This window comes from Balearica regulorum, chromosome 1 (genome assembly GCF_011004875.1).
Source record: "Balearica regulorum gibbericeps isolate bBalReg1 chromosome 1, bBalReg1.pri, whole genome shotgun sequence".
NCBI classification, from domain to species: domain Eukaryota; kingdom Metazoa; phylum Chordata; class Aves; order Gruiformes; family Gruidae; genus Balearica; species Balearica regulorum.
In genome coordinates, this window is record NC_046184.1 from 66,998,306 (window position 1) to 67,018,030 (window position 19,725).

General features: G+C 42.7%; 1 protein-coding gene across 1 annotated transcript in view; it reads left to right on the top strand.

Moving 5' to 3' along the window:
• TMTC1 (transmembrane O-mannosyltransferase targeting cadherins 1) overlaps nucleotides 1–19,725 on the top strand; it is a 145,945-nt gene that overhangs the window by 12,326 nt on the left and 113,894 nt on the right. The window contains exons 2-5 of the mRNA XM_075756233.1: nucleotides 376–553; nucleotides 2,261–2,334; nucleotides 3,552–3,728; nucleotides 5,696–5,902. Coding sequence (XP_075612348.1) covers nucleotides 376–553; nucleotides 2,261–2,334; nucleotides 3,552–3,728; nucleotides 5,696–5,902 — 636 coding nt within the window. The remainder of the gene's footprint in view (nucleotides 1–375; nucleotides 554–2,260; nucleotides 2,335–3,551; nucleotides 3,729–5,695; nucleotides 5,903–19,725) is intronic.

Genomic DNA, 19,725 nt, shown 5'->3' on the forward strand with positions numbered 1-19,725 from the left:
GCCGACGGGAAAACGGCGCAAGTGCCGCGCTTCTGATCTTGGGCGGTGTTACTTGCTGCTCAGGAAGCAGAGACGTCGTCTCACTGCAGCAAGCTGTACTGGGAGGGCACAAGCTTCTTCCATCTCTGTGTCAAGAAGGTTGCCAAATTCAACCGCATATTTTAAAATTTAATTAATTAATTAAAAATCGGGGAAGTGGTTTCTCCTTAATCAGATAAACCAGAAGTTCAGAGTGATTTTCACTCATTAGTTTAATAGCACTTACATTAGAAGACTGCAAATCAGGCAAAAAGCATAACTTAGAGTACTTGAAAGATGTCCTGTTATTACAAGACCTCTCCAGTCTAGTAACGGTTCCATTTTGTCTCCTTACAGGTTAAACATATTGCTGGCTGGTATGAACCCCTTCTATTTCCATGCAGTGAATGTAATTCTACACTGTCTAGTGACTCTTGTGCTGATGTACACTTGTGACAAAGCTGTGTTCAAGGACTGTCGACTTGCTTTTGTCACGGCGCTGTTCTTTGCTGTGCATCCCATTCACACTGAGGCTGTAAGTATGTGACACAAAAAAACCCGGTGACACAGAAGCTAAAAATAAATGCGTACTTTAAATATTTTATTTTTTTTAAAGAAACCTCTGAGTCATGCAGAATATGGTACTCGTGATTTTTGCTGTGGAGGAGCAAAGGTGAGAATATACTATATTTAAAATAATTTGCAGGAGTCATTAAGAAAAAAGTGTATTCATACTCACCATCTTTCTGCGCCGGCACTAAATTCTAATTGATGGTCCTAATCAGCGATGCTGGGAGTAAATGGACAGTCATTCAGCTGATGAAAACGTTGAGTCTTCTGAAATGAAGGACCTTGGCGAGGCCGCGCTCTCCTGCTGGGACATTGTTGCGTGCCTTCAGTCGTCTCCTATAGTCATCAATTTAAGGGAGAAAAAGTGAAGGGAGTGTGTATTGTGGAGGAGATTGCTCAGATAGAGGTGATGTGACCCATGGATTAATTTATATTGATTTCAATTAAAAGCTAGGAGTATCATCTTCAGAAAAAACTTGTTAGCTTAATAAACGTCGTGGTAAGTTTACAGAGCAACGGCTCATATTGGACATTTTCCTGTTCATTATAAGGAAACATTTAAAGACGTATTCACACTAAACCCACAGTCGGTTAGCATGGGGAGGTACTTCTGTAGATAAAGTGAGCCTTGCTGTCTTTGAGAAGGAAATGCAATATCTGGCTATCCATACTTAAAAAAAAGAAATGCGCTCGTTAGCTGAGATACCATTGACATCACGCGCTCTCGTTACCAGCCTTTGTAAATGAGCGAGGGAAGCTGTCGTGGCTGAGAACTTTTGAGGAGAGATTACCTTAATAACAAAAAGCCACGAGCTTTACAGTTACTCCCTATGCTGTCTCGTGTGAACTAATCAGCTAGGCTCCTTTTGATAATACAGCTTTATATTGTAAGGGAGGTTTTAGAACAGGCACTCTTTGAATTTATTTTTGCCTTGGTCAGAACTTAAGAAGGTTAAAATAAATGCCAGAGTGCTGAATATAGCTTAATTATGTAATCTCAAAAGAGGCAAAATTTCAAAGGGCCTTTTATTTGCTTTATGGGCGATTTTTAGATCTTTATGAAATGAAATATTGAAATAGTTTGTAAAAAGAGTGTTTATACATTCTTCTTCAGTATTCTTTTTTTTATAAAAAGATTTGGTTAATTAATATGTAGAAAAAACCTCTCAAACTCCAGTTATTCCAAAAGAGAATAAATTGCATACCACTCTATCACTTTTTGGTGATAAAATTTATTCAAATATTAATTATTAACTCATTCCTATATAATAAGTCTTCTCCAAAGAGTTACTCTTTCATTTGCCTTTTTCTTTAACAAATCTCAGTTGCGGGAGTTGGATGCGTTTCTCATTCGAGCCTTACTATACAAAATTAAAACAAGTCCCTAAAATTGGCACTTCTCTGTGCCACTTTATTAATATTTTAATAAGAAAGTAAAAAGTCACTTATCTGTTGGCTTACTCATTTGTTTTGCCGAGTGAGAAATGCAGCAGACAAAACTGAGCATATCCTACCCTAACCAAGTCACATTTCACTATATTGAGGGAGGCTAACACTGAAAGCTAAAAAGCTTAAAATAGCAGCAGTTAGCGTGGGTTGTTGAAACAGTCGCTGAATGCGCGTGCCTTTTTATCTATGTGCTTTTACACCTGTGTGTCTCTCTTCCTTTTAGGTAACAGGTATAGTAGGCAGAGCGGATGTCCTAGCCTGTCTACTCTTTCTGTTGGCTTTTCTCTCCTATAATAGGTATGGATCCTTGCTATCGGTTGTGATAATATCATGAGATGCTCTAGTGTGAGGAGGAGAAAAAGGGGAAACCTTTCTGTTTTCGTTGCTGTTGGCAGAGGTACTTCCCCCAGCACTGCTGCGTGGAAGAGCCCTGGCCCCTGCTTTCAGCTGCAGTGCCAAATAAGTGATTCTTATGAGAATAAATAAATATAAAAAGAGAAGTCGACATTTAAGGTCACCTCTTTCATTGACGTTACAGCTGACCATACACTAGAGCTAAAAATTATAAAGAAATTTATAAAAAATTTAGGCTTTATAAAAATTTAGGCTTGTAGAGCTAAAAATTATAAAGAAATATTTTCAACTGAAGGAAAACTGTCTGTATGTAGCGTGAAGAACAGACAGACACATGCCTGCCTTTGAAATACAAGCTGTGACTATGGGACGCTGAAATACCCAGTCTGGGAGAGTTAAGGATTGTGCCTAGACCATTAGTCATCCCTTTCAGATGAAAATTTGGCACCGTTTGCTGGTCTGTGTCCTAAAACTGTAACTGAACAAGTATAGATAAGAAGTAGCTTTGCTCAGATGGGGTTTCTCCCCTTTTGCGGATTTTTTTCATTTAGGAATAGCACTGTGTCATCATGGCCATGTGGCAAAACTGCTTATGTCCCTCTTGGGATGTTTGCTAGAAATCTGCAATGCTGTTTCCATCGGAAGGTTTCAAAGGTGTAAACTGGGTAGTGACCCCGCAGGAATTGGCTTGTTTGACTTTGGTTCGTTCTTACCTTACTCCCTCTCATCCCTGCCCAGTCTATTAATATAGATTAGGCCACATCTTTGACCTGGGGGAGTGTGGGTCGGATGGAGGAATTTTTTTCTTGCATGGTACATTTTGTCACATGAGGAAAAAATAAGCATATGTGGTCTAGGTGATGGAAAGCAGGTGTTTTTCTGGCCTTTCTGTCTTTGTACTTAGTCTGCCTTTTTCTGACTGTTTTAAGTCCATTTGTCTTTCCTCCTCTGCTCAAATGCTTGGTACACCTCTCAATATTTGTGTTTTCCCTTTCTATGTCTAAACCTCTTCATTTATCAGCGAACAGTGTAGATTGTTCATGTCACTTATTACCAGGATCTTAAGAAATTAGGGGAAGAGTGCCTTGATATTTCTGTGAATGTAGTAAACATGAAAATAACAGAGAAGTTAAAATATTTATGTCAAATCTGTTTTTCAGGAGTGTGGATCAGCTTTATGTTGGGGAACATTTCCCTCCCACCGCCTCCCCATTCTATTTGCTGCTTAGTTTATTCCTTGGGACGTGTGCAATGCTGGTGAAAGAAACTGGAGTCACTGTCTTTGGCGTGTGCTTGGTTTATGACTTCTTTTCCCTCTCCTGCAATGGACTCAAACTGTAAGTAGCTTGCTATGCTCGCTGTGCTTTTCAAGTGTTGCCACCGGTGTGTGCAAAATATATATTATTATATACAGCACTGTGGGAGATGGACTTGCCCCGCTGAATTAGATGGCACACATTTGACAAATTTGGAGGGCACCAAGGTTTCACTCTGTGGTTGGTTTTGGGTTTTTTTGTTACTCTATTGCCGCCCATTAACTTTTGCCGGGTAGATAGACCAGACGTGAAGAACTGATCTCTAAAATGCTCAATTCGCTCTGGCAAGACTAACGTTTATTTTTTCCATGGGAGTTCTGACTGAAGCATCAACATCGTAAAATGTCTCTGGCTTAACTCCTTCCATTCGCAGCATCTGCTTGATTATTCAGTTGCAATGTCATGGTTGTAGAAATATCCGATGATGTTTAGTAGTAAAATCAGGTTGGATCCTTCTGTCCTTATAGAATGGAAAAAAGGGAAAATATCCAGCCAGTTCTGGAATGATTGGAATAATTAGCAGCTCTCAGCAGTCACTGGAGAAAAATAAAGTACTTTGAAGTTTGTATCCTTCACTTAGTGTCACAGATAACTATGCTATTCTATATCTCCGTTAAAAGTCAGCAGTCTTTTGTTTGATAGAAGCTGGTTTTTATCCACGTCTCTCCCAAACCATACCTGGTACAGATGTATCGATGAGTGAACGTAAGAGCTCACTGCCACTGAGAATGGGAGGTCTCGCTCCTGCCATCGCTTCCCGTGTTCCCACCGGTGCTGCCCCACAGGCTCTGGAGCCTGTTGCACCCCTGCGTGAGATAGTGTATCATCTAGGTTAGAAAAAAAGGACACTGAATTCGTGTTTCTGCGGCAGTGAATTAAATCAGCTCCCAGTAGGGTTTGGGGAGTACCAGAGCTGGCACAATGTGCGGGCAGCAAATGCAGGGAGGAGAAGAGGGACTCCCCTTTCTCAGGAGCATCCTGGCTTCCCTCCCATCTCAGCCCTTCCTCTGGGTGCTAAGTGGGGATGGACCACGTTTCAGGCACCACCTGCCCTCCCTCCGGCCCCTCTAACAGCAGTCACAATCAGAGGGTAGGTACGATGGATCTGCAGAGGATTTCTGCTGCTTTGACTGGATAAATAATTCGTAGTGGTGTAACTGGTGGGCAAGTAGCCAGCGAGGAGTATACTGGGGACTGAGAGCTGGCACGCTTGCTAACGCTTGTGTTTACAGTCTGCCTGGCGCGTTCCAGGAGCTGTCTAGCTAAAGGTATCACAAATGTTAATTCATCAAGGGAAAATCTGTGCCCTCCCTGCTGCCTTAGGTTCACATTCCAATGGCCTCTTCAAGTTATTTCTTTGCTTCAGTGGCATCCACTTGCCCAGATGCGGCAGTTATTTAGGTTGCAGGAATGAAGGTCTGTATAGTCCAGATGTGCTGCGTTTTCATATTTGCTCTGGTTGCATGTATTGTGCGCTCTTCTGTCTGTTTGTGGTGCTCAGGATTTTATGACTGTATTTGATTGTTTTAGGGGGCAGCAGGAAACCAGCAGCCTTCTACATGCTGCTGAAAGACACCTCCTCCTGCTCCTTCCTCCAACCTGTAGAGATTTGTTTTCTGTTTAAACGAGGCAGAACACCAATTATTTTCAGCAGCAAAAAATTAGAAATGGCACCATGTTCTTCCTCACAGTGCTTCTCATCTTACCAGAGGTCCAGAGAACAGCGTGATACAGGAGTGCTCATCTTCTGTTGCTCTTGGGTCTCTTTCTCTAGGTCTGTTTAGGAACTAATAAATCCTGTCCTCCCAGCATGCAAAGACTTTGTATTTTGGATTAAATAAAATGTCATCAGTTGTAGTTAGATACCGTGTTGTGCTGTTTTCATAATGTTCAACCTTTTGATAAGTAAAAGTGAAAAAGAAAAATCCTTAAATCCTCTTCTTTCCCCTTTCCCCTCGTTTTTCCCTTTTCTCTGCATGCGTAATCAGGAGAAACGGGGGGATCCACCACAGACCTGCCCGGCAGCCTGCGGCTTCTCCCTCTGCCTCGCTGCAGGTCCCTCCGGCCGGCCGGGAGAACGGGAAGCATCGCTTTGCTCACCGGGGCACCTGGAGCTCCTGCCACCCCGCATCACCTGAGGAGCAGCGGAGCGGTGGCCTTTCTGTGCCCAGCAAAGCCATGTGGGCCATTCAGAGGTACTGCTGGCTACCTGCCGCTCCGTTGTGGTTTAGTTTGCAGCTGATCCTACCTTAAAATGCCAAGTCATTCACTTTTGGTTTAGCCATTTTTATCCTGACGTGTGCTGTGATTTTTCTTACGCTACTAGAGAGGGAAGAGAGGAGAAAGGTGGAAGGAGGGTTAAGGGGAGAAAGAGGAAGGAACTGAAAAGTGCATTTCTTCTGCTTGCAAGAGGAGAATATCTAAGGACTGTCCATGTCCTGAGACTTTCTATCCTAGTATGATAGTGGTAGGCAATGCTCTCCTTCCCAGCTTCTCTGTGGAGAAAGCCAAAATTGTAATGCTAGTTTGAACATGAAGAGGGGAATATGTGCACGTATACAATGCCTGGAATGAGAGGAGTGCAGTGTGAGCAGTGTATTATGTGATATTGCTATATATCTATATATACACATTTGTAGGTATAATTTCTGCACGTCAGTCTACATACATGTAGATGTGTGTGTACATATTTACATGTACATATATATGAAAGTAGAGGTGATGCCTTTATGCCTAAGAATGTGCATATAACGGTGAGAGCCGGGCTCAGGCAGTAACAGAAGGATTTTCACCGGTCGTGTCCAGCGGTTCTCAGCACGTTGCCTGGGGAAGGAAGGACTCCAGGGCCACGCTCTGGCACGAGACCAGCGCTTGGTGCCCTTATTCCTGTGGAACAGCACTGAGTTAGTAAGAACGTTTAAGGGGGTGTGACTCAGCAGCCACCCCATGGATCTGTGCCAGAGTGTGGGGTGGTTTTTTGTTTTGTTTTTTTTTCTTTTAACGTTGACCTTTCTGCAATCTCCCTGATTGCCCTTGCCCAGCTTGCCCTTTGTTGCTGACTTCTGGTTTTAACTACACAGTACAATTTTAATTTGGACACCTGTAATAATGAATTGTCCCACACTAGTTATTCCTTGGAGAAAGTGTTTGGTTCTTTAAATAGATCAGGAATTACCTGCTGTGGTTCTCTGATCATTTAATGGTTGCACCTGAGTGGGCGCCATGCAGCACTCCTGAAACCTGGGAAAGGGAGTGTTTTATTCCCACATAACACCCTTCATTAATCAGTGCAGTAGGAGCTGTTTGTTTGTTGTTGGTTTTGTGTTTGTTTTTTTTTTTTAAATAATCTTCTTGCTGCATCAATATTGATGGCATATAGACGTTACATGAGATCTGTAACTTCTCAGATCACAGAGTCTGTTTCCTCTATCTGTAGCTTCAGTGGCTCAACCCACTTGAGAGCTTCTGCTCTGCAAGTGTTTTATCTGATTGATCTGACTTGGGGATGGTTGGGGTTTGGGGTTTGTTTTTTAGCAAAGAGGGGAGTGGGTTGAGTCACGTTGCCTCTCTGTGTGGGAACCTGCGACACAAAAATGGTGAGGAAGTCAAGGCTTTTCAGGGTGGGTAAGTGGTAGCTGCTCCAGCATGGACACTCTTCAGAAGCTGTTCCCAATGGCCAGAAATTGTTTGTTTGAAATTATTTATTCTCCTGTATTGCCAAATAAGTAGAACAATTAGAGAGTGTGGGTGACCCTGGTTCCTTCTGATATGCCAGACCAGAATGGTCTGTCCAAAAGCCTTGTTTAACATCTTGCCCCTAAAGCTTGCGACCTGGTGGGGAGGAGTAACCTGAGCGCAGACACTGGTGCAGCTGCTGTTCCCAGCCTTTGCCAAGGTTTCTTTCAATGCTTGTGTTCTCTTTGATATTTGTATTTGTTCCTGTTTTCCCTGATGGATACTATGGTGGAGGGTATATATATCAATATAAAAAATGTCTCTTGTCTTGCTCCGTCTTCTTGGTCCTTGTTTCTTTCTTTCCTCCTGCTGTTCCTTTCCCCCCCCTCCTTTGCTTTATACTTTTTCCAGACACCCTCCCTCTGCCCCCGCTTTTGGGAACATCCCTTTCTTCCAGCCTCTTCAGGAGAGGCTGCAGAAGTTGTGTTGGAGAGACTACGCACGTGGGATGGCTTCAGAGGGAACTCGTACACATTGCCAACTGGCATTTGCTTTTCAGCAGCTGCCTCTTCAAGTGTTGTAAAGGATTTCTGCACATGGCAAATCAAGCTCTGGATGTACACAGCTACTTTATTTTTAAAAAGGGGCTCTCACGGTGTAAGCCGCTCAGCTTCTCTTCTCAAGTGACTGACTGTGTGCAACACCCTTGCAACAAACCTGTGGTGCGATGGCTTGCTGTGGGGTGCCCAGAGCAGAGCTGGCTTGGTCCCAGTGGCTGAGAGGGAAGCCTGCTGCCGCGTATCTGTGAGAGAGTTGTGCCCAAAACCCTTGGGAGAAAGCCTGGGATGGGTTAATGGATGCTACTTTAAAAGAAACATCTTTAAAACTGCTGGCAACCTTCTTAGCTAGTTTTTTTTCCCCTTGTTTTGAATTTATGTTTCCTCTGAAGGCAGGATAAAGCTGGATAATTGTTGCGTGGAATGACAGCCTCATAGAGCCTGGACAATTTGACCAGTGCCTGCTTGTCTAATGTCAAAGTTTGCTAGTCACTATGAAAAATAAATGTGCTGCTACAGCATTTGTAATTTGAAGAGATCTTCTCAATTCTCAACCACATGGGGCGTGCTTGCAGTAGTATGGAACAGCAGGATTAAATGTATTGCAGCTCACTGACTCTAAAAATGACGTCCGCATCACCTGGAGGTCTGTGGACCACTACTTGTTTGTATGACTGAAGTCGTCTTCTTACTGCTGTTTGCTGACTCCTCTCACAGGACAGATTAAAATAGTTGAAATACTTTCCGTACACGTTCTTTCTCTAGTGCTATTGGCATGTTATATGGTATGAAGTAGGAAGCACTCAGGGCAATTACTCTATTAAAATACAATCCATCATTAAAAAAAAAAAAAAATCCTTGCTATAGCTGAAAAAAAAAGAAGAAAAAAAATTCAAGTTGCTGTCAAATATACAAAATTAATTACACAATTTCTCCTCTGTAATAGGTGTTTCTCTGACTCATGTAGGTCTCCTCCATAGTAAAAGGGAGGGAGAAAAATTTTAAATATTCCAAAACCTCTGAAGTTGCAGGACAGATTGGGCATAGTGAAGTAGCTGCAGGTACCTTATCTAGTGCACCAGGTTGCTAGTTGTAAGGTCATAATTAGAATAAAGTAGTTGTGCGCTGCTTAATCTGTACTTTTAAGTACTTGTAATGTGATCAATTAGGTTTCTATTTAATAATAATTTATTATGTACCTTGCTACTAGAGCTAACTGAAAAATGCAGGAAAATGTAATGGCGGAGTTAAGGGAATTGGTCTAATTAGCAATAACTGGACCTAGTTATGTAAATTCTTAGTGCAGAGACATGTCTGTTCTTTATTGTCCCTTGCTCTTATCTTCAGCTATCCAGTGAATAGTGGGTTGCAGTCCTGGGTGCCTTCAGGAGGAAGGAATGAGTTAGTCTGGATGAAATTGTAGGTTTTATCAACGCAATTCATAGCAATTTTGGGGGATGCTGGCAAATACTACTGAAACAAGGTAACTAGGTGTCCTGGTTTCAGCTGGGATAGTGTTAAACTTTCTTACTAGCAGCTGTTATAGTGCTGTGGTTTGGATTTACAATGTGAATAACGTCGATAACACACTAATATTTCATTGCATCTGCTTTTGGTGATTTAGCTGGTGAGACTCTTCCCTTAGAATGGACAATAGACCGGTGTTTAATGCTGCCTTTCTCCATGTACCTGAACTGTTACATTAGTTCTTTGTGGGTGGTGATGGTTTTGTTGTTGTTTTTCGTGGGTTGTTTGTTTGGTTTTTTGTGTTTTTGGGTTTTTTTTTCCCAAGTGACAGGCTGAGAGAAGAAGCAGGTGTATTTGGAGCTGTGCCTAACAGCATCACTTTAAATCTCTGTGTATGTGCAAAAGACAGTGAGTGAGCTCACTATTTGTTAGCACTGTGGGATCCAGGCACAAAACCCCGTTGATCCAAAATTCAATTAAATCCTTAAGGCTATAGCAGGGATAAACATGATCTGATGACTAAACCAGCAGCAATGTTGTTTCCTTTTGCAGTAGCAAGGGAAGGAAAATAGAAACGCTCTGCAGAACGTGGTACATTCCAGGGATGGCTGCGCTGGTCCAAAGACTGATATACTATGAGGAAAAGTATGTTGAGGTCATAATGTATCTTCCCGGTGTCCTCACGCAGCATGCACAGTCAGTGTTTGAGCTGAAACAGATGCTGTCCTCCAACACGAAGGAAGAGCGGAGGGAAAAGGGGGAAAAGTGTTGGCACACATAATGTGTGACTATGTAGCAATTGCTTAGTGTTGCTTTGGCTTTTCCTCACTGGGTGCTTCTATTTCCAATTCTTGTGTAGCAATGATTCTTTTTTTTCTTTTTTTTTTTTTTTTAGGTAATTTGACAGTATAGCACGTTTCTGCTTTAACATGAAATTCTTGTTCAAAAAGCAGAAGTCTCAGCTGCGTTTCTAATGCTTCTCCTTGCCACACGGTGTAATGCTACTTCCTAGATTTATAACTGATACAGGCAGAACAGTGTGACTGATTTTCCAGATATGGAATTTCATGTGTGCAAACTTTACTTTCTCTTGAATTTGTTAGGGGGAGTTTTTTAACAAGACATGGCTCAGAATACGAAACTGCCTGGGTTATAGAAGTGCGGGGAAGGGATTTTCTATTAGATTTGGTACGACTTTCTTAAACTTTAGTCAAGTTTTTACCCAGTTGCACTCATGCACCCTGAAGGTCAGTGGTGGTTGCGTTCATACACAAAGCACGGTAGTAAAAAGCACTGCATGCCTCTGAGAAAACACTAAGGTAACTTTTATTAATGTGTTATTTAGGTCAGGAGCAAACGTACAACAAAAGAAAAACCTGGATACTTGACGCTGGCCTAAAAGGTCCTTGCCTTTGCAAACACCACACCGTTGCTGGAGAAATTCCAGGACAGTGGCCTGGTTTGGGATTGAGCCTGTGGTGAAAAAGGTCTGGGAGTCTGGCAGTCAAAATTATTTTTCTTCTCTAGGAAAGCAAAATGAGTAACCTGGAGCATTAAGCAGTGGAGCCAGCCTGGGCTTTTCCCTTCGTTTCTCTCTCACTGGTGATCTCCTGAGATTTGTGAGGTTTTGAAAATAAAGGAGCAAGCTCCTAGTCTGTGATGCTCTGAGCAAAGGTCAGTGTTGGATTGCCTCCATGGGAAAGGAGAGAAAAGGAAGTGCTGGCTGTAGGCTGATTTTTTTGGGGGGGAATTGATGTTTAAAATTGAACTGAGAATAGGATGAGATGATTTCACCCCAAAACACAAGTAGAACCGTGAGTCCCAAGGCCTAGGAAGGCACAATGTGTGCTGAAAGATGATAGATTAGGTAAGTGTTACTGTTATCCTGGTAACTGCGGGATGCTTCTATGGTGTTGCAAGCTGTTTTTTAATTGCAGCGGGTTTGCTAAGGCTCTGCCATTGCTATTTAGTACGGTTAAGTTATGAATGAAGTTCAGCCCCCTTTGGGGAGGTGTATTGCAGAGGTGGATTTGGCCTGTGGTTTACTCTTCTCTGAACTCTGTTCTTTTGGACCATTTTTCCATTGTGAGTCTGAGCAATAGCTCGAGCTACTGCTGTGGCAGTCTCCTGTCTTTTTAGGAAATGTTCACTAGCAATAATACATGAATCTTGTCCTTTGCCTGCAGTCAGTGATGATATTTACGGTCATGATCAGATGGGACCTGAGGCCATCAGAAGGCTCTGCTAGAGTCTAGAAACACATAAGAGGGGGATGCCCCTATGCCGAAAGCCTTGGATTCAGCCAAGGATTTATGCGCTCTGGCCTGTGACTGTCGTCCAGAGAACCCTTGTGTAATCTTGGGAAAATAATTACATCTCTCTGTTCCCAGGGCGCAAGCTGGAAGATGAGGCACAGTAATGCACGCTTCCTTTCTACCTCCATTTGTGCAGCAAAAAGAGAAAAAAAAAAAAGCAGCCAAGGACTATCTCTCATGCATGCTTGTGGCACTGTGTGTCTTAATCTTTCAAATCTGCAAGTGCTATTTTGATACAAGTAACTGAACTCGTTGCTTGCTAACTTCAGTTTATTTAAAACAGCACTGCTTTTGTATGGTGGTGACTAATGTTGCATGCACACACAAAAAGACATGTTTAGACATCATTAGGGTTGCAAAATTATGCAGTCACCAGGTAAGAAAGACCTGATTTAATTTTGGCCCCGTTGTGTGTTTATATTATAAGTCTGTAATTACACTATTACATACCATTTTTTCTGCATCATCTCCGCTCCATTCAGTGCCCAGAACGGAGAGTGCTCACTTAATGAGCAACTATTCAATATTTTATTTCTTCCTTGTTCAGAACATGGCCCCATACCCTATTTACTTCATGTTATTCAAGTCCTGCTCTGAGACAAACTACCAAGTGCCGGTATTTCCTCACAGTTTGTTGCTTCAGTCTGTAATCTTTTAAAGTACTTTTGGCATAGTTTCTGGGTGTGTAATTTCCTTGCTTTTCCAAACAAGGAATGTGAATAGCCAGAAATTTTTGCAGTAGGGAGCCACAGGGGTGTGAACAGTTGGATTGAAACCTTTGGATCCACCTCATCGACATCTGCCGCTTGAGCGAGCGGACTAGCTGGTGACAGCAGTAGATTGTGCTCTGTAGGAGTCAGTATTAGGAGATGGGGGACTGTTCCCCTTAGATACTTGCTGGCAGAGGAGGCATGATGGCGTGATGTTCCCTTCCAGACTTGGAGAGGAAGAAACCCCGGCATGTGTAGCTGCTTCTGGCAGCCCCTTTCCTCTCTCCCCAGTTTGTTGTCCTGCCCTGTCCACTCCAGCCTGCCCTCATCTCTTTTCTCTTGCTTGCTTCTCCTTAGTCATTTAATTACTTCCAATCTTTGCTCCTCAGACTTTGCCTTTTGGCTCTTGTTGCTTTCCTCAAAAGCTGCTGTGATAAACTCCCCCTCCTCGGGTCCTTCCCATACTCCTAGCCCCAAAGTCCTTGCCCAGCCAGTTCAAGGGCCCCCACTTATGTCCTTGTACCGCGTATCGCATCCTCCATGTGCTCCCTGCTCCTCCGACCTTGCAGGTTCAGTCTCCTGCTGGGGCGCAGGTCCCTCTGGGGTTTTCCTCTCGGACCCCAGCTGTCGGCACTCGCTATTCCTTTGCTCCCCTCTGCATGCATTTCTGCTCCGCGGGCCGCAAAGCCCGGTTTTCTCTTTGCTCCAGTTTTGTGGTTTCGACTCTCCTCCGCCCTGTACCGAACCCGGGAGCTTTCCCTGTGCTTGCTGCCTGGGTTGGAGGAGGAGGAGGAGGGAGCACGGAGAGCCAGGCAAAAGCCAGGAGCCTGCTCTGCTCTGGTGCTCGGTGTGGCGCAGAGCCGCGGTTGCTTGCGCTGTTGGCTTATTTGTGTATGGCAAAGCCATACGCAAATATGTGTGCCCCTGGTTGGCAGAATAGAAGAGGCTCGGGTTTAAATTCAACTTCCTTCATTGGATCGTTTTAGCTGCTATTCTGGATGGGGGTTTTTTTGTCTTGCAGTACAGAAAAACACCTCTCCCTCTTTTTAAATCCTTTTAAGAAGGAAGTGGAAAGTAAGTAATATCCCCTGGACTACTAATGTGTGGCAGTATCAAGAGGCCCTGTTTATTTCAGTAAACAGCAAATAAACTTAAGTAGTTTGGCTTCATGTACATTAAATGTCAGAAAAAAGGGACAAGGGCGAGTCAGATGTTATTTTCCTTAGATGTTTTAGCTGTTTTATTTTTTTAGTGAAGACTTTAGTCTTTTAAAGATCCCTTAGACTTTTATTTAATCCATGAAAATCCATTTTTGTGAATTCATAAGTGTAAACTGTGCCTGGGACGATGAACCACACTGCGCGAAACAATCAGGAGGAAAAGTTAATGGCCGGGTTTCAGGAGGGTTTTTTGGTGGGTTTGTTTTTTCCCATCTTGTGAAAGATGCTGATCGCTTATTCATTCATGCGCAGAAGAAGCGGGCTTTTTTCGTCTCGTTAATGGGAGTTGCGTTTCAGCCCTGCAGTTGCAGTCACTTCATTTTATGTCTGCCTCTTCTGCGCCCTGTGTTGCTAATTGGAAAACCCTAATTTGTAGGTGCAGTCTGTGTGTCCCAGAGCTGACTCACAGGAGACTCTGTTCGTTCCCTTTACTTCACAGGACTGCCTTTCTATTCACAGTTCATGGCAGTCTCATTAAACTAGCATTTGAAATAGCAGCGTGCCCGTGTTCCTTGGCTTTCTCTGAAAGCCCTGTAAACCAGTGTCAAGGAATTAACAGCGGCTGAGAAACAGAAAAACCTTAATGGCTTGCCAGGTCATTTTCCTTGCAGTAAATCTGGGTTAGTTTGACACACAATGGTATTTCAGTCACCCAGGAAATTAAAAAAAAAAAAAAAACAAACCAAAACCAAACAAAAAACCCCACCACCAAAAACCGCAACACTTGAAGATAGATGATGCCCAGATTATTGCAGGTATTTCCCCAGAGCTAATCTAATTGAACAGTTTCTCTCTTATATGTTTGACCTCCAGTCACATTTTTGGACATCTAGTGGAAACTTTTAGGCTGTTCTCAGGAGTGAAGGATTTGGCTGTAACTACCTCCCTCATTAATGACTGATGCTTTCTGACCTAGTCTGTGTCTCTTCTGTGAACCTGGTAATCACAGCATGTATTAAGTGAAGGGCAGCAGGCTATCAGGACTAAGTTACGTGGCTTTCGGTTTTCACAAGCTGATACAAGCAATCATTTGCTCAAAACCATGACGATGCCAATCTCATCAAATACAACTTTAGGTTGATGGTTCCAGCTTTGAGATTTATTTTTTTTTAATGTGAAGTAGCTGTTGAGATTTAATATTTGGTTTAAAAAGACAAAATCTGTTAGCATGTCTAATGCTTCTCCCATCCTCCCTGTGTGGTTTCCAAGATGAGTACATCTTTCCCTGACTAGTTACTTAATCTTCAACTTAATCTAAAGAAGAGGAGTAGTAAATCCACTTTCACATTTCTAATTCGGTTATCCCAATATCCTTTTCCAACTAGTGCATTAGAAATCTTAATCCTCTACTTGGCTTGGAAATGCTGGAATGCACGCTTCTCTCCCGACTGCAGATTTTTGAAATGCAGATTTTTTTGTTGCTGCTATTTTAAGCAATTTCCAGAATGTGAATGTCCAGGAAGCTGCAGCACATGAGGGACTCTTGTAAATGCATTCCACATTCCCAAACATCCGTACTGAAATTCGGATACTGGCTGAAGTGAGCCTTTAAAGACAAGGTTTGCGCTTGGGCTGTTGGAACGCTGCTATCGGGTGTTTGCTTTCCAGGTCTGACGGGTCTCGCAGCATCTGGCGACGCTCTGCTTTGCCTTATGAATTCTCATTACCTGCCACAACTGATCATGGAGTGGCTTAAATGAAAATCTTCCACTGCAATATGTAGTGGTTGGGGGTTTTTTTGTTGTTTTTTTTTTTTTAAACCTCCTTTCTTAAAGTTAGGTTTGGTTGTGATATCGTTCTTTTGCCGTGTGGATAATGCAGTTGTTCCCTCTGTTTAAAGCTTTGGTTGGCAGCGTGTTTGCTGTAGGTCTGCTGTTCAGGCTGGGGCCTGAAAGTGCTCAGGTCTCTCCTTTTGTGAGCTATGAATCCCTTGTTTTTGCAAATCAGCTGTAGAGTAAGGAAATATTAAGCATAAAATTTGTACTTTGAAACTAACTATGGTTGCACTTTGGTTGTACTAGTATAGAAAGTATGGAATAAAACACAGTTCCTTTTAACCTGTGAAAGACGCCAACAAAACTGCTGGCCATTCATTTTAGAAGAGGAAAATTAGAAGGAAAAAACCTGTCTATTCTCTGTTTTCCATGGAGACGAGGACTTTATTGATCAAAATGAAGTTCAGGGAAAGAGTAATTATCAGTCAGGGATGGAAAGGAGAGGGAAGGTTATGTTTATTTCCCTCCCATAAAATGCAGTTTAATCCGATCATATAACGCTGTTACACAGATCGTGCTAGGAATTTCTGCAGAGACAAAACTGCTGTAAAATGATGGCCTTCCGTTCTCTTGCAATATTTTGACATTGCTTGATTTAATTGCTTTTACTGTAATCTCTGCCTAATCTCATGACAGCAGCTTGTATCACTGCTGTGCCTGTGAGTTAGCCGTAAGTGAAGCAGAGATGTTTCTTTTGTGTTTTGGTAGTAAGCTCAATTCATTTGTTGTTGTTGTTCTTCCTCTTCTTTCCCCCTTCTCTCCAAGTGTTAATTATGTCACGCATTTATTTCAGAAGATGAATTGCTTAGTGTACAAACATTTTTTGATATGAGCATCAGGAATTTTCATTTTTAGAAAGCTGTCACCTGGTCTGTGATCTAAATGGCTGCTAATGCCAGTGTTTTCAGTCTCCCCATTACAGATCAGCATTCCTTTGCTGATCTTGGCTGACATACTGTGGATTCACTATCCTGACCCTGCTTACAATCCCAAATGGTATCTCCATTGTGGAATTACTCAATATGGAATTACTCAATATGGAAAACCAAATTCTTTCATTCATTGCCCATATAAACTTTTGGAGATGACGGATAACTTTCCACGCAGAAGGCATTTATTCAGGCATTTGGTCTAACGCTATGCATGAATAGGAGCATAGGAATTTTTGCATGATATTTCTTCAGGGAAAAAGCTCTTTTTACTTTATAGTAGGATTTGTCTATTGAACTCATATCAGTATATCAATGTAATAGAAGAACATTGTGGGTACACCGCATCAAACCAGTGGGCCATCTAGCTCTAGTATCTGTTTCCTGACTGTGGTCATTACAGAGAAGAAAAGAATGGGAATGGGGCCAGTACAGGGTTATCTCTCCTCCCTGTGCATGCTGAATGTATGCCAGTCAGTGATTTAGAGTCTATGGACCTGGAAGCTTTATCTGGAGCACTGTGTTTAAGATTCTTCACGGACCTGTCCTCCGTGGAGTTGCCTAATTCCCTTTTTAGAACCTTTCCTCCAACTTTGATGACATCTTATCGCAATGAGTTCTGTGATTTAATTACACACCGAGGGAAGAAGTCTTTCACTTTGCTTGAAAACTGATAATTTCATTGGGAGCCCTTTGACTTTGTATGATAAGAAGCAGAAAGTAATTTTTCTGGTTCACTTCCCTAAGCCCTTCATAATTTTATAGTATCTTTATATGTATTCCCTTTCCAGGGTGGAGAGCCTTGTTCTGTTGAATATCTCCTCATGCAAAAGCCATTCCATGTGTCTGATGAGCCCCGTTACCCTTTCCTGTACCTCTTCAATCTCTATTAGATACTTTGATAATAGGGCAAAGGAAGGGGAGATCTCAGAATAACATGTAGTGCTACAGGCGCAGGGACACCTTGGATTTTTATTCAGTGTATTATTGCTTGTTGTTTCTGTTCTAAACGTGCTATTCAAAAGTTGCTCTTTTCTGTGCTGATTTATGGTACCACCCTTTAAAAAATATTATTCTTTTCTTCTGACTGCAGTCTGTGTAGGTAATTGAGATGTACAGTAAAAACCTGAATGGAAAATCTGAGCGTCTTTTATCAGCGTGTTTTGAATTGTGTGCTCTGGCTTTGGCTGAAGAGCATCTTGCGACTGCCTGGCCTGTTCCCCATTACAGAGGAAGGGCTGGAGCAAGATGCTGAACTCAGCTAAGATGGGCCAGGCTGATTTTGGGGCCAGAGGGGACACCATCAAACCCTGTATCTGGGCCTCGGTTTCTTAGATATGGGTTTACAATATCTCCTCCCTTTCTTAACTGCTGTGTGGGGGTGAGTAATAACTCCAGGTAACCTGGCTTGGGCACAACTCGTGAGCTTCCTCAGATACCCAGTCATGAAACCAAGTCCTCCTCATTGCTTTTTCTCAGCTTCAGCAGTTTTCTCTTCTCCTCTGCAGCGTGGTTACAGTGCAAAGGGGCTGCGGCCGGTGTGTTAGCTGCCCGGGACCCGCAGTGTGTGTGTCCCCTCCGTCCGAGTGTTTATGCTCCATCAGTGAGGGAGAAGTCTTACCCCTCTAAACCAAAGTGCAGAAATTCCCAGTAGTTGCCCGAATTCACAAACAAAATCTGACATAAAGCAGAGGCTTAATCCAGGATTTCCCAAATCTTAAGGAGATCTACCTCAGCACAAGTCTTCCTATTTTTGCCAGTAAATTGACAATTTCTCTCTTAAAATTTGCTGAAAAGATAGAGCCCCCATCCCCCTCCCCTCTCCTACAAGCCGAAAGCGTCAGCATTTGTTGTTTTTAAGTACGAAGATCTAGACAGTGCAAGCCATGATAGCTGCTGTCCCAGGGCTTTCATGTCAGTATTTGTTGCATTATTTACTTTGATCTGATTTGGCCTCTTGACTCCATCAAAAGCGCCTTTCAATGTGAATTAATTGAGAGAACTGTATTTTCTTCTTTCAATTGCCTTTAAAAGAGAAATGCTCCCAGATGGCATTAGGGAAGGAGGGAGGTGTTTTTCCTTCTGCTCAAGCCATGCTGCTGTTGGAGACCAAAGGCTTTCTCTGCCCTCCGTTAACGCTTCGGGAGTCTCCCGTTTGGATGGATTGAAGGTGCTTTCTCCCGGAGTTTGGAAATGCTGGAATCAAGTAAGACCACCCCCAGCGGCATCCCGGCCCAAATAAGCAGCTTTCTAATAACTAAGATGACTTTAATATTGCAGCATCCTGTCTCTGCAGAGCACTCAGTTAATTATGAGGTGTGAATAAGGAATATGTTTCACAGTGCCTTGGCAATTTTCTGAGTTCACTGATCCGTAAACAAGATTATTCCCTAATAGTCCTTCATCTCTGCCATTATTACACAAGGATGTTCAACTTTAAATTAAATTAAAAATGATCATCTTTAAAGTTTCTTGAGCCAGGCTAATCTTTTGAGAGTGTTTCCAGGATTAACTATTTTAAAATTGCTTAGTTATTTGGGGAGGAGGGAATTTTTTGTCGTTCCTGCTGTGCCATTTTGATAAAGACCAGACTGTAGCAACTTTCCACTGGGAAATGTGAATTAGACTCGTTTTTCTTTCTTTCTTTTCAAAGTCCCTGATGCTGTCAGTCAGCTGATGCTTTGGAGGAAAGCTGTTTCATCAAGGTATATGGCAGTTTTTCACACTTCTTTCAGCTGCTGCCAACCCAGAAGCGAGGGACTAAACTTGGTACCTGAATGCCAGCTGTCCAGCCCAGCTCTGTCCCTGGCCCTCAGAGAGTTTGTACGAGATGGAAATGACATGGGCTATTGCTGCAAAACTGTCATGTGGTTTGTGATCTCTTGGGGTCGCGCAGACCTGCAGCTCCTTGAAGATGTTTTTACCATTACTAGGAATGTCATGGTAAATTTTTAAGCTCAAGAGGGACCATTTATGATCATTTAATCTGAGCTGGAGCATGGTGCAAGAGACAGAGCTTCGTTTAAGAATTACTGCATGAAGCCTGCATTTCTCTCTGAGCTGTGTCGCACATCTGTCAGTGAGGCAGCGCAGCCCTGACGTTAAAGACTTGATGTGATGGAGTGTTTGAGGTATCCTTAGGTGAATGGTTGCAGCGGTATGCTATTCTCGCTGTTAAAAATGTGTGCCTATTTCTAGGCTGATTTATCTAATTTCAGCTCCCAAGCACTACATCTCATTATGTCTTTTTCCACTAGATTAAACAGGACTCTCCTAGCTGAAACTTTTGCAGCCTGTGATAGTTGTTTTATTGTTCTTCCAGACAGACTGAAAGGCTGGGCTTCCTCCGGGTACGTCTACCCAGCAGTCG